This window comes from Cydia amplana, chromosome 19 (assembly GCF_948474715.1).
Source record: "Cydia amplana chromosome 19, ilCydAmpl1.1, whole genome shotgun sequence".
Classification (NCBI taxonomy): domain Eukaryota; kingdom Metazoa; phylum Arthropoda; class Insecta; order Lepidoptera; family Tortricidae; genus Cydia; species Cydia amplana.
Window position 1 is genome coordinate 5,189,459 of NC_086087.1, and position 15,226 is coordinate 5,204,684.

General features: G+C 37.8%; 1 protein-coding gene and 1 long non-coding RNA gene across 2 annotated transcripts in view; both read right to left on the bottom strand.

Moving 5' to 3' along the window:
• The window catches only part of LOC134656861 (Fanconi anemia group J protein-like), a 125,475-nt gene extending 121,416 nt beyond the window's left edge, over positions 1–4,059 (bottom strand). The window contains exons 1-2 of the mRNA XM_063512389.1: positions 3,617–4,059; positions 2,550–2,661 (exon numbers count right to left, since the gene is read on the bottom strand). Coding sequence (XP_063368459.1) covers positions 2,550–2,661; positions 3,617–4,018 — 514 coding nt within the window. The 5' untranslated portion in view covers positions 4,019–4,059. The remainder of the gene's footprint in view (positions 1–2,549; positions 2,662–3,616) is intronic.
• Positions 4,060–5,389: 1,330 nt separating this feature from the next.
• Positions 5,390–15,226, bottom strand: part of LOC134657018 (uncharacterized) — a 324,919-nt gene continuing 315,082 nt past the window's right edge. Inside the window, exon 2 of the long non-coding RNA XR_010097573.1 lies at positions 5,390–5,493. This is a non-coding gene — a long non-coding RNA (uncharacterized LOC134657018). The remainder of the gene's footprint in view (positions 5,494–15,226) is intronic.

Here is a 15,226-nt window from a genome sequence, read left to right on the forward strand (position 1 = left end):
GTCTTGGGTGTTAATAGCATCGTTCGCAGACGTTTCTGCTTGTTAAAAATTGAAATTATAAACGAAGGTGTTAGCATTAGCACTATATAAGTTTTCTCTTTTTGCCTTTGCGGCGTTTATCAGCTGGCTTACTTAAGGTTAAGTCTGTTAAGTTTTTTTTAATACTACGTCGGTGGCAAACAAGCATACGGCCCGCCTGATAAGCAGTCTCCGTAGCCTATGTACGCCTGCAACTCAGGAGTTACATGCGCATTGGCGACCCCAACACCCCGCACCCTCGTTGAGCTCTGGCAACCTTACTCACCGGCAGGAACACAACACTATGAGTAGGGTCTAGTGTTATCTGGCTGCGGTTTTCTGTAAGGGGGTACTTCCCCTGTTGGGCTCTGCTCTACTAGATCTGGAATGACATCCGCTGTACTGTGATCTACCACACAAAGCGAGGTGACATTCACATTGCCCATCTACCCATCCATACCTCTCTTATTACTCATTAATACATAAAGAGGTACAAGTAGATACACTTGTCGATCCAGAAATTGTTTTTATTTTGTTTTAAATATGTAGGTACTGCTGATAATTTTTTTATGAGTGGTCAATCGTCTAATCATCATGCGCCTACAGTTTTCAAATTTACTTCTTTGTACATATATTTTTTTGTACAAAATATGTCTACGCTCTTCAGTCTAAAGACAAGTGCTCGCGTGCTGGGAGCGAACGTTTCGGTACACCGGCACAATACCATAAATCATAGACTGTCGCGCGACCATCGCCAACGGCCTAACACGAAAATTGCGCTTCGCCGATACTGAATATATTTGCCGCATGCAATGTTTGTGTGCATAACACTGTAACTGCAATTTGGGGGTGAATTATTTAATGCGAATTTTGCAATGAAGATATTGCATTTTAGTGACGTGTAACCCTGTTTTAAACTTTATCAATTTTCACTCGCGAAACGCCCTATACAAAACGAGAAGGGAACGTGACGTCAAGGTCTCTGGGAGCCCATCTTGTAGTATGGACAAAACAAGAAAATTGCGTTTTTGTCGGTGAAATATTGCGTTTATGTATATAGTTGGTATACAATTTTTTTTTTGATGAAATTTAAGGAATCGAATGGTACCCTTACTTTTATCGTTTTTGGAAGTTAAAAAAAAACTTAAATTTTGAAACTTTCAGGTCCGGTATTTTTGTAACTTTTCAATATTTTATTTTAATATCCACATTATTGTGATAAATTGCTCGTTTGCTATCTATTTTAATAGATTTTGTAATAAAATTCAACATGTGTCATCATCCCTATTGAACTGTATTTGCATGCATGCAACTGTGCTTACTTATAGCAAATAAAATTTGATTGATTTGACAATAGTTATTTACGATACAACTGCGGAAAAGAGGAAATTCAAACGAGCGGCGAATTGCCTATTCGCACGTGTATCGTACAACGTTTTACAGTAGGTACATATGGCACTTTAAAATTTTGACATACGCACGGAAAGTGCTATTTCCCGCACTAGTTCGGGAAAGTATAGCACCATATGTACTGTAAAAACTGAAACATAATATATCGTAACAAAATAGTTTCTTTTTGATATAACAATTCAAGGATAGTCTCTTTTCGGGAGAGTGAAATCCAAGCTGAGTCCGGTTAAATACCTAAGTATTCTATCCTATCTTTAACCCTTCTTATGTGTGTGGTGGCCAGAAATCGTGGGTTGAAACCTAGGTGCTTGTGATGTTAGTGCTAGGTAGTGCCTAAAAACATTTTGTTTTGCTTCCGTTAACTGAAACCAACAAACGATTGCTCGCTCAAAACTGTTCAGGGGGCCTAGTCAAGTGACAATCGATGATAGAAAACCATAGAAACTTAAACATGTATGGAAATAGTCACGTGACTTTTCGTACCGTCTGTCATCTTGATACATTTTACTTTTCGTTTAGCGTTTGTCATCTTGGCTAGGCTCCATGATAATGATGATGATTCTACGATTTCTCACATACGACTATATTCCCGTTCCCGTCCCGCGGCCGAAATGTCTTACACCAAAACTTTGTGCACTTGAGCGGTAAAATTCGCAGCGAACTTCGCTAACTCGATATATTACGTCACCGTTCGCGTGACTAGTTCGGGATAAGATGCATTGGTTATGCGTTCAGTTCATAGGACTCCATTCTTACGAATTCTGTCCACAGTTCTACAATGTAAAAGATTGCCAGTCAAGAAATAAAAGTGCAACCAGATGGAAACTGCTAGAGGAGGAGGAAACAATTGGCTGTTGAATGATTAAAGCTTAGTTAAAGAAAAATATCTGGGAGACCGAGCTTTGCTCAGAAAACATATAAAAACTCAAAAATGCGCGTTTTCACAGAGATAAGACCTAGCTAGATCGATTTATCGCCCCCGAAAACCTCCATATAGCAAATTTCATCGAAATCGTTAGAGCCGTTTCCGAGATCCCCGAAATATATATATAAACAAGAATTGCTTGTTTAAAGGTATGAGATAAATGAAAAGATAATTGTATATAATAGACTGCACTTACTTCTCGTGTGCTGCTGCCAGGCCAAGGCAGCGCAGAGCAGGGCAAGTGTCTTCCCGGAGCCCGTGGGGCTCTCCAACAGGCAGTTTTGTCCTTTGTTGATTGCCGTTATCACCTACACAAAATTGACACAACATATATTCATAAATCGGGGCAAGAGGAAACCTCGAACAAGATGGGAGGATGAACTCCAACTCACAGCGGGCCCGAACTGGAGAAGAGTGGCCCACGACAGACTCCAATGGAAAGAGCTAAAGGAGGCCTTTGCCAAGCGGCACACTGAGTTAAGATACATACTCTAACTCAGAATAAAAGGGCTTAATAGATAGATAGATAGCTAAGCATCAAGAATTTTGTACAAAGACCCGCTTGTACCTGTCTCTAATTATTGCATGTGCATGATTAAATTGTAGAATTTCTGTCTCATTCACATAGCGGCATTGACAGCCTATTTTGAAATCTATGCAATAAATTAAGTATAGCTGGGCTGGTCATGTCTGCCGAATGCCGAATGAGCTGTGGGCCAACTGCCAAGATCGCTGCAGCGTGGCAGCCCAGCTTAAAATGAGGAGTTGGCAAACCACATCGATGGTGCAACGAGTTAGACTCCTTTTTAAAGGATTGGACAGAGACTGCACAGGATCGGAAAGACTGGAAAAAGTCAGGGGAGGCCTTTGCCCAGCAGTGGGACATTATAGGCTCCTAATAATAACAATGAATTAATCATAATCAATCAAGATTCTGTGGCTGGTAAGTGTCGCTGGCCTTTGCTTTTGGGCCTATTTACACATACACCCGTATTAAAAATAAGAATAAAGATAATTTATTTCGGATAATGGTTACAGACATACCAGGGGTCGCGGCACTAGGCAATGCCTGTATCAAGGGGAACCTATTACGATATAAATATCAGAGCTATAAGTTACAATTCTCAAGTCTAAAATTTACTAAGAAATTACTTACGGCCTAGTACTATCTCAACTATAAAGTAAGGCTAAATCTAGACAAAAATATTCACCTTAATACATTTTTCTACCACATATTTTTAAAGTATATCTACAAATATTTACCTTGAACATCAGTGCTATTTGACAGCCATAAGGCTCCACCGGTAAATTAATAGTAACACCACCAATTATCTTCTCAAACCCTGGTACTTTAGGTTTGAGACACACGGGCATTTTTATAATGGATGCTGAGGACATTCCCGATTTAGCACTTTTAGGGAAAAGATTTTTGATCACAGCGTTCTTTTTTGAAGTTAATGTGACCTCGGGGAGCTCTGAATCATCATCTGAGGTCAAGTTTGTGTCACTGTAATCTATTGTTTTATCATTATCAGAATCGACTTTACTTGATACTTCCACAACGGCTGGCTTGTTACTCGCAGCAGCTGACCTTGTTATCCTCTTGGAAGGTACTGGGCCTTCAAAACTATCGTCATCATCAGATATCTCAACCGGGGAAGACATTTCGCGGTAAAATATCCGGCACAAAAACCGGCTAATATTGCACACTTGTTATAAGAATAGAGGGTTGTGGTATCGAATATGGTCATAGAATTTAAAAATGTATACTTTTTGTTATAACACCCTTTTAATTCTGTAGTTTTACTTTTAATGTAGTTTTATCACAAAAACAATCGGCAGATGCAGATAACACACGAGTTTGACTTTGACACTGACAGCACGAGCGTAATAATGTCAAAACAAAAAACGGAGATGCGTTTCGTTATTAGCATAGTATTATTTTTCAATAAAACTAAAACTAATATTTAAAATAATATTTTATAGTTAAAATATGAGGTAAATATTACAACAAAGTTACATTTTAACAAACGATTCTTTTCTTCAAGACATTCACTTGATTTTATCCTTGGTACCTACGTGGGGTTCATGTCCATTTTTAAAACGCTGCAAGAAAGATAACTGTTAATGTACAAATCAAAAGTCAAAATACTCATCATAATTACCTGCAAAATAAATAATAAGTTTACGTATTTGTGGTAAATGTGTTATAGTTATTTAAATTGTGTATCGCACATAAAAAGAATAAACGAAGTGTTTCTAGATGTACAAGTATTTATTTTGGCGATGGTGATACATACTTATTTTGGTGGTGGTGGTACTAGTGGACCATTATATACATAGGAGAATAAAGAAAATATAGCTGCCCAGCCTAGCCAACACATTTTGATTATATGTAAGTATATTTTCACTTCTTATTTTGTGATAAAGTGTTCCGTTTTAAAAGATTCGCATATCGTATTGTATCTGAATTTAATTGACAGTTAACGTTTGAAGTAAATTCTTTGGTAGGTAAGCAACTATACTTGCCTGCCAGCATCTTTTTAACCAACTTCTAAATCTAAAAGGAGGAGCTTATCAATTCGATTGTATGTTTATTTTTTGTTTATTTTTATTTTTTTTATTTTTAGGGTTCCGTAGCCAAATAGCAAAAAACGGAACCCTTATAGATTCGTCATGTCTGTCTGTCTGTCCGTCTGTCCGTGTATGTCACAGTCACTTTTCTCCGAAACTATAAGAACTATACTGTTGAAACTTGGTAAGTAGATGTATTCTGTGAACCGCATTAAGATTTTCACACAAAAATAGAAAAAAAAACAATAAATTTTTGAGGTTCCCTATACTTAGAACTGAACCTCAAATTTTTTTTTTCATCAAACCCATACGTGTGGGGTATCTATGGATAGGTCATAGGTCTTAAAAAATGATATTGAGGTTTCTAATATCATTTTTTTAAACTGAATAGTTTGCGCGAGAGACACTTCCAAAGTGGTAAAATGTGTGTCCCCCCCCTGTAACTTCTAAAATAACAGAATGATAAAACTAAAAAAAATATATGATGTACATTACCGTGTAAACTTCCACCGAAAATTGGTTTGAACGAGATCTAGTAAGTAGTTTTTTTTTAATACGTCATAAAACTCATAAATCGCCTAAATACGGAACCCTTCATGGGCGAGTCCGACTCGCACTTGGCCGCTTTTTTCTATTAAAGATTATTATTACTATTTTATTAGTAATAAGTTTTATACATGTTTTAAGATTTGAAGAAATGAGTTCAGATAGATATTCCATTATTTGAGTTTCTTTCTGTACTCATTTCCTCAAATCGTCAATCTGGATTTCTTATAGGCACATACTTACAAGAAAATCTCTTCGTCTAAAAGGTTAATTTAATACGCATACCTGGGTTTTATGGACACAACATAATAATCTAAACAGATTGCTGCACTACGGAAATTTTATGATTAAATGACAAAAACTCATAAAATATATTTTATCGTTCACCCACCATTAACTCAGTCGCATTAGTCAACTGGCTGTATGGTAGTGTCGCCTTCGCCTCGGTGCAGCGCGTTCCCGCCAAAACGGGCGCCATTACACGAGTGAGTTGTCAGCGGAGGTTATGGCGCGTTATAATTTGGTTTATACCCCGACACTGCGCTGTTTAGTAGATGCAATTAGCGCCAAAAATGTCGCAGTCACACATTGCGAGAAAGAAATTACAAGGTGAATAGTTTAAGTAAGTTTGTATTTACAATACAATTAAGATTGAGGCTTAGGTTATGGGCCAAGATTAGAAGACTAGTGGTACTGATACACTGATGTGAGTGATGAGTGTATCATTTAGAATAAGACCATATTTTATTAATCGACAATGCACAACTAACTATACATATAAAATGCATATTTGCATATATGTATTATGCGCATTTTTACATGTTGCATCAATGAGTTTCACTTTTTTTTATTATTAGTCAAGTTACTCGTGTTCAAAAGTCTTATTCTAATCTGTTAGTGAAAACACCTAGGCTAAGCATCTCACTAGTTCAAAAATAATCGCATTTAACCGAATATACTTTTTACCCACATTTAATTTATGACAAGCCGTCAGATAAAACAGTGTTAACACAACGCATCTTTATTCAAGGATGTCACCCCATTTTTCGGGCCATTCAACAGTTAGCGTCCGCCTTTTAATACGATTCCTACAAATTGGTATACGTCATAAATTACAGTGAAGACGCAGCCCTGGCTCCCCTGGGTTGGCTGTCCATATTAGTAGACTTTTTTGTTGTATAAAAAAAAATATCTGGGAGACCGAGCTTTGCTCGGAAAACATATAAAATCTCAAAAATTAGCGTTTTCCCAGAGATAAAACCTAGCTAGATCGATTTTTCGCCCCCGAAAACCCCCATATACCAAATTTCATCGAAATCGTTAGAGCCGTTTCCGAGATCCCCGAAATATATATATATATATATATATATATACACATATATATATATATATATAAATAAATAAATATGCAAGAATTGCTCGTTTAAAGGTATTAGATAGATATACACAATTGTTCGAGAGATCGGTGACGGATCGGTGCAATTTATATTTCGCCAACCATCCCTGTACTCTGTAGACATAAATATTTGCCAGCAAAATTCTCCCTTTTCCACAAAATTTAGGTAGGTAAATATGAGGAAAATACATTGAGTTGGAGTAGTAGGTAGTGTTTGTATTACCCACAGTCCTACATTTCATAAGTAGGAAGCAAAGAGAATATAACCACTATGGTAGGTACTGCCATTCTACTAGATGAAAAGTGGTGAAATATTTAATTTTCAGCCGGTAGGAATTAATATAAAGCTGGTCGTCACTTAGCACGGCACGGCACCCGGAACGGATACCATACTATATAGTGTGTTGATTTGATAACCGCCAAACAGCCCAAACACCTCCGATAACTTGTTACAAACTAAATATTTGAAACGATTCCAAAATTACCCGTTAATAAACGACTATTAATGACCTAAAAGCCTCTCAATCCAATATGATATATTTCAATCCCTTACGACCCTCAAGTGACCCAATGTGAACACAGGAGCTCTCGCGGCCAAACAGTGGCGCGTCCCTACCAATTATTGACATGGTTTATTGCGTTTCCTCTATCTGAGGCGCCTTTATCAACTTATGTCGCTCCACATGATACAACGGCATAGTTTTACATTACAACTAAGCTAATTTAAACCTTAATCCTTAGAGTTAAAGGTGTTGGGAGATGCAGGGATGATGGTACGCTGTCCGTTTTGCGTTTCTACTTAATTTGATGGCAAAAGTTGGTATCAGAGTCATTTATACGGTCTTATTATAGATGAAAAAGTTAGTTACTTTTTATTGTGTCTGTTAGTTTTATGTACCTACGTTTATAAATACTTAATAAAAATCTTGAACGCCTTATGTTGTTGTTGTTGCCAAATAGGTATCATGAAACGCCACACTCCCGCCAACATCATGGGTATCTAGTTGTCAGGTACCTAACTTGAAACTATGAAAGGAAAGGTTGGTTTTGCTTGCTCAGCTTGTTGTTTTTGCTTGCTCGGACACAAACTTCGAAACCTAGGTAGGTTATACCTCAAAACTCTTTGGGGTCTCTTGGAATTCAACTGGTTAACATGGAATGGGACATTGCATTTAGTCGACAACATCGCTTTTATTATTGAGATCAAGTAAAGAGTAAATATAACCAAATATCATTTTACGGAAACCGGGTGTCCATTAGGTACCTACATAAGTTAACTGTCATGAACTGGAAAAATATTACAAAACTTTTTAATTTCCATTACCCAGTCTTGGTAGGTATGGCTTAATTGTCACTCTTGTCAGTGATGTGAAAGTGTCGTCCTTTATTTGCCAATAGGTATAAATATATTATACTTGGTCAACCAGATCTTGACAGTAGAAAAAAGCGGCAAATTTGAAAAATGTAGGCGCGAAGGTATGTCGTCACATAGAATTTCGCGCCTTTTTTTACTGACAAGATTTGGTTGACCAGCTATAGGTACCTGACAGTTGGCGGCGCGTCCATAAAAGCCGATTCCCGCCGGCTTGCCTGTTTTTGGACGTTTGAGCAGAGTTGTAAAGGAAATGTATGTAAGCCAAATTAGCCAATTAGGCTTGCCTATGGATATGTTTGACGCGCCGCCACTGGTACCTAATCTTGATTGAGTGATCGAATGTTACCAGAGCTATTGCACAGATAAGAAACACCCCATAGATAATACTTCTGGCAGATTGCAATTCCCAAGTCCATCGCTCCTTAGATGTTATCTGTGAGTTCCGCGGCTGTTTGCCACTTCTATTGCATTCGTTAACTTGATACTTAATCTTCAAATTAAGAACTGATAAAATAACGATTAAAAGAATTAATGGTAGTTCTAACTTAATTTGTGTTATTGCTTTTCTACTTCGAAACTCACTACGTTATACAATGCTTGAGTTAGGGTGGTCTCTGCCTATTATAACAAATGATTATGTTCGAAGTTTTTTTTTTATTTCGTCGTATTTTTCTAATGAGAAGTTACTGGTGGTCAATCAGTTTTTTTTTAATTACTCATATCTATTATGTAGCCAGCCACGTCATTGTCATACAAACATGCTTAGATATGTTGATATACGTAGGCAAGCCGGTATTAATTTCTTGAAGAACGAACGAAGCCACATGCTGTGTTACAGAAGATTATGACTTAAGAGCCAACAGGAGCTGAGATTTAAATATTTTAGGTAAATATACCCGTCTCGCTAACGGAAGCGGCTCCTAAAACTAGTGCGATAAGGACAAGGCGAAAAATCCTGCGTAAAAATCTCAAAAATCGAGGTTTCGTACTCGATTGTTTCCTCCTCCAAAACTAAACCAATCGTAACCAAATTTGGAAATCTAAATGATTATGACATTATCTGTGTCGGACCGTTTTGCTTTGTTGGCTAATTGATATAAGTTTTGAATAGCGCGCCTCTCATTGCGGCATAGTCAATTAGGCCATTTTGGCCATTTTTGAAGGGCTCTAGCGCCTTAAAAAACAAAAATATCAAAAAAAGCAAAACGGTCCGACACAGATATTGACAATATTAATCTGTGTTGAAAAAATCATTGCTCTAGCTTCAAAACCCACGGAGGAAACAGTCGAGAACGTTTGTATGGAGAAATGACCACTCCTGTTGGCTCTTAAGTATGCGTTGAAATGAGAGGAATTAATGGCCAAAAGTCTTTCCTGTAAAGCCTAATGTAAACATGGGGCCAACTTTGGCCAATCTACGGGACACAGACGGGGTACAAGTCTCATTGCGATGACATTCCGTCGCATATCAGATAGACTAGCCAAGTTCGACCCATCGTGTACACCGACCTTAACAAACAAAACAAACCGCCAACGTCTTTAGTGTTGCCAGTTCAACCGTTCACACCCTGCAGCGGGCAAGCCAGTCGATCACTCCATTCTGCGTGTGCATTCGTGCGTGATAACCCCAGTGTGGCCCGCTTAATTTCTTTGTTACTTTGTTGGATTTAAAGCCTAAGTTTTCGGACCATAAGGGTGTCGTTTGGTAAATTGGTGGTATTGATTTTGAATAGACAATGTTTCGAATTGGCGTATTTCGATGTTTTAGGAAAAAAGAGAAGGCATAATACCTACGTACTGTAGGTATAGGTATCACTGACCATTGCTAATTTAGCGATATTAATCATGCTACTTGAGATATGCTACCATTTGTATTTCTAAGGGCCTACTGCGGAAAACGAAAATTGAAATTTCGTTTGGTACTTACTTATCCTTTATCGCTCTTGCAATTCTTGCATATTCGAGTGATAGAGGCGGAAAAGCAATTTCGATTTTCGTTTTTCGCGGTAGGCCCTCTTATCAGCAGTGTTGATTTTCAATTCATAAACAATCTGATCGCTGCAGTAAATAGTCACCAACCAATTACACCCTCCGCATCCCTTACAATTAGAACAGTAACAGCTACCACATTAGTTTCGTTTCGTTAGAGCGGTGGCCCCGACATATGTCGCCGACAGACTTAGCCCAATCCGAGTGTCCAAGATTGAACGGAGCACGGGACTGTTAGTGTTTTACGGCCCAATTCGAATAATGCGAAATAAGAGATCATTGCGGTACGATACCGATCTGTTAGTGTCAAAAGTGAAGTTAAGCCGCTACCGCTAAACTTTGAAATAAATTAGAAAGTGGAATAAATACTGTCTCGCGCTAGACGAACTCACCGGATCATGGCCAACGCTCTGCCAACTGAGCTACCGAGACATCACTCGATGACAGCAAACCCACCGTATCACTCATATGCGCCTTAGGGAGGCGCCTAGCGACATCTACCGTAAGAACATTTAGGGTTTGATGTAATCTACTCGTAACTAGGCAGATCAACGAAGGATATGATGATCATATTTGTCGTTAAGTTCAATGTGCAGTTTGTGTCGTTAAGACATAGAATTTAGTATTTTTTCATACATTTCAAAAATATAAAATGTCCGTTAGCAGATGCCTTTTCTAAGTAGAATTATAATTATCGATTTCTTAGTTGAATACTTGCGCTTCTCAATGGCACAATAATATAGAGGCGACAAGAGGCAAAGGGAGATGACCGAACGAGATGGTTTTATGGAACTTCTAGCACGAGTAGCAGAGAAAGCGCTATTATTGTTTGTCCTTCTCTTAGTCTCAATTTTCATTTCTGCCTACTTCTTAAAAGCCCTAAGCGCCACGTCAAAGCGGTAAACCTTGATGTTCCCCACTAAAGCTTGGTGAGCTACAATGAACCCGACTAAATTACGTAGGTTGTTTTTGCTACGTTGTCAGGAATGTCGAAACGTGTTTTTAAATTCGTCGCTTGCGTTAGTTCTGTCCCTCGCGGGCGCAACGTGGCAACTCTATCGTATATACTTGCTTTGTGGTGCGCCTACATTGTAACACTTGTATGTCAATTAATTAAATGTCAGCTTCGATTGTTTTTACTACAATTATCAGTAAACCGGCTCAAAGAGAATGCTCTAGTTTTAATTTCCTTTTAAAAATGTCGTCACTAGCCAGTTTAACCACACGCGCGTTTCTAAGTAAAGCTAATGCAAGGGAACTATCCTACGAAGCAGGGATGTTGCGAATATTCGCATCCGCATCCGCGGAACATCCGCATTATTTTCAACATCCGCATCCGCATAAAATCGATGCGGAGCTCATGCGGATGTCGACCAAGTCGGTAACAGGAACGTCTTAGCGGCGGCGTAAGGCTAGGTAATTTCGTCATTATATAATAACGAAATCGTCTAGATCCCGAAATGTCGACCATACGGAAGTTACTGTTTATTAAATAAAACGCACCTATATTCTTGCTCAAATACTAAACCGACTAAACGTTTCGTTTTTTTTAATAAAAATGACTAAAAATGAAATATTTGACGTTTTTTAAGTACCAAATCTTGACATCCGCATCCGCATCCGCGGATGTGAGGCTTTAAATATCCGCATCCGCATCCGCATCCGAGGATGTCAAAAATACTGCATCCGCAACATCCCTGCTACGAAGGCCCAACTATGTTGTAACCTGCATTTTTATGGAAAATATACCCGTGTGTAAGAAAAAGACGGCTACATTTGCCGTATAAGTCCGTCTCTTTCACATAAGTGTAGTTTTATAACAGTTTACTATTACACCTGCTTCACCCCTGTAGGTCTCACGATACGAATCGGAATTGTATACTTTAATCGAGTCAATTAACTCTATTTGGTCACCCATCATACGGTCCAATGAAGGGTTTTATAGCTCAAAACGTCGGCGTCGAAATAACTATTTTATAATAGAAAATGTGGGTGTAACAAAAAAAAGACAAGAAAGACAAGAAAATAAAGCTATTGACATTTGGACTAGAATGCTATTTCGATAAATTAGGCTTTACGTGTAAACTTATTGAGGTTTCGCTGAGTGTCTTGTCTGGAGAGGTGAGGTCAAGTGAGGTTAGCAGGGGTGTAAATTACAAAGTAAGGGAGCGTAATACTATAGTGTCATATTTTCATACAAATATGACATTGAATTAATGATAGTGTGTCATTTTATAAATGCTGTGCAGAGTTAGATTGGTCAGATCCTGTAAATAATTATACCTATTGGCTGGATCCATTACAATATACAGTTTTTGTTGTATCCCGTTGTCCTAAGCATAATCAGTACCGTCTAGGCTAGGAAGTCGTACACATATTACCTAGACTAGGTATATAATGGATCCAGCCAATTTTTATTGGACCTTGTGTTTCTATTCTAGGAAGCCTAGAAATGAAACACAAGGTCCAATAAACTATATTACTTTATTGTTCTCATTTGCATAAGTATAATTGATAATTAAGGGGTTAAGTGTTTTATTCATTAATTGCAAATTTCAGACTTCATCAAGTTGGACATTGAATAATTGAATATTCAGAAGGAACCTGGGGACTTTAATGGTTAATTTATTGGGACGGTTAGGTAATATAAGACGCTGCATTTTGTAAAAAAATACCTTTTTACCATAACGGTAAAACAAATGATTTTGTAAAAAATATAGGAGAAGTTTAATGGTTAATTAACGAGTTAATTGGTACGAGCCGGGGTTTGAACTTGCGATCTCCGGATTGCATGTCGCACGTAGGGATTGCAAATATTCGAAACTTTCAGGAATTCGAATATTCGACTTTTTCTGACGACATATTCGGTGGTGTGCTGTCTCCTTTACTATTTTCCATCTTTATTAACTCCATCACTACTAATATTTCTTCTTCTTACCACCTCTATGCCGACGACCTCCAAATCTACTCTCAATGCGTTATGAACGATCTGCCACAGGGTATCAGCTCCATAAACCGGGACTTGGATCACATTTCCAGTTGGAGCAAACGCTATGGGCTGAAGGTTAATCCGTCTAAATCGCAAGCTATAATTTTAGGCAGCTCTCAACTTATTTCTCGGATTGACTTTCCTAACTTACCTTTCATAGTCTTTGATGCTGTCCCGGTACCATTCTCGAGCCAGGTAAAAAACCTTGGAATAATCTTAGATCGCACACTGTCTTGGGTACCACAAATAAGTGAGATCGGTAGGAAGATGTTTGCGTCTCTGGGGTCACTTCGCAGGCTTCGTAACTTCTTGCCGCTCGCTACCAGAATTGCGCTTGCTCAGTCTCTTCTTCTCCCTATACTGGATTATGCCGATATTTGCTATCTTGATCTTACAGAGGACCAGCTAAATAAACTTGAGCGCCTTCAAAACGCATGTATAAGGTTCATATTTGGCTTACGCAAATATGACCACGTCTCTGAATTTCGCACCCAGCTCAAGTGGCTCCCTATTCGCCATCGCCGCAACTCTCATATTCTTGTTCTTCTTTATAATATTCTCTTCAACCCCACTACCCCCCTATATCTTAAACAGCGTTTCAGCTATCTTTCTTCTGTGCGGTGTGCGGAGAAACTTCTCCTTGCTCCACCATCTTCTTCATCAAAATTTTATATAAACTCTTTTACTTTTCGTGCTGTTCGGTTGTGGAATGCTTTGCCATTAGACATTAGACGTGCTAAATCCCTTCCCATTTTCAAATTTCTTTTAAAATCACATTACCTTTCGCTGCCTTAATTTTGCCTTTATTTATGCCTGTATAATATTTTATGTATGTATGTATATATGTATTTATTATATTTGTATTTATGTATTATATTAAAGTATGTAATGGTTTTCGTCTTGTTTTATTTTAATTCTATTTTTTATTAAATGTATATCGGCACTACCCGTTCAATGTTGTTAGTCCTTAGTTTCCTGCTACTGAAAGGTTGTCTGGAAGAGATCGCTTCTTAGCGATAAGACCGCCTGTTGTTACCTAGCTTTTAATCTGTATTTAATTTCTGTGTATTTTTAATTGTATGGTGCACAATAAAGAATATTATTATTATTATTATTTCTCTTTATTTATTTTTGGTCTTAAGTTAGGTTATTTTATAATATGGATATAAAAATAAAATACAAAAACACTTACAAAAACAATACAAAATACTTATAAACATATTATAAAAAACCTAACCTAGGGTGCCGCCAGCAGCGGGGCAAGGCCCAAGCTGCCGGTGGTCAGGGCTGCAGAGAGAGGAACCGGCGGACTATCCGCGCCGTGTCCAAGATCACCGCCTTCTGCATCTGACCCTTGATCCAACCACCTAGCGAGAGTCTCTCAAGATGTTGGTCGAGACTCTTCGCTATTAGACCGTTCACTGAAACGACTATCGGGACAATGATCGTCGAATCAACATCCCACATGGCGGTTATCTCGTTATTATTATTATTATTATTATTATTATTCGAATATTATAAAAAATAAGAAAAGGAACGAGAAATCGGTTTATTATCGTTTTATTCAAAAGCTTTTTTCACATATTGCTAAAACTAATGATATTTTGCAGAAATCCACTTAATTGACTAGATTTTATCATCCTACTATGAGATGCCCACATTTATAAAAACAAGTAAAACGCCAAAATTAGACGTATTCAATATTTCTAGATAAAAGTTTTATATATAATATAATAATATAAATTTAAACACCTAGCACCAAACACCTAGGTATGTAAGATATTTTTTTAGTAGGTAATTATTTACCGTTTTAAATAAACTTGTAGTCACTCAGGAGCCTGTAAAAAGGCCTTTAATTCCATTGTATTCCTGTTGGTCGGCTAATTATATAATATGGGAAAAAGTTAGTTGACTACTGGGTGGATTATTCGTCAGGTAAAGGTGCATGGTTAGATTACCTACTTGGACAGGTTTGGTATGATCAAATTTGAGAATTGCGATAAG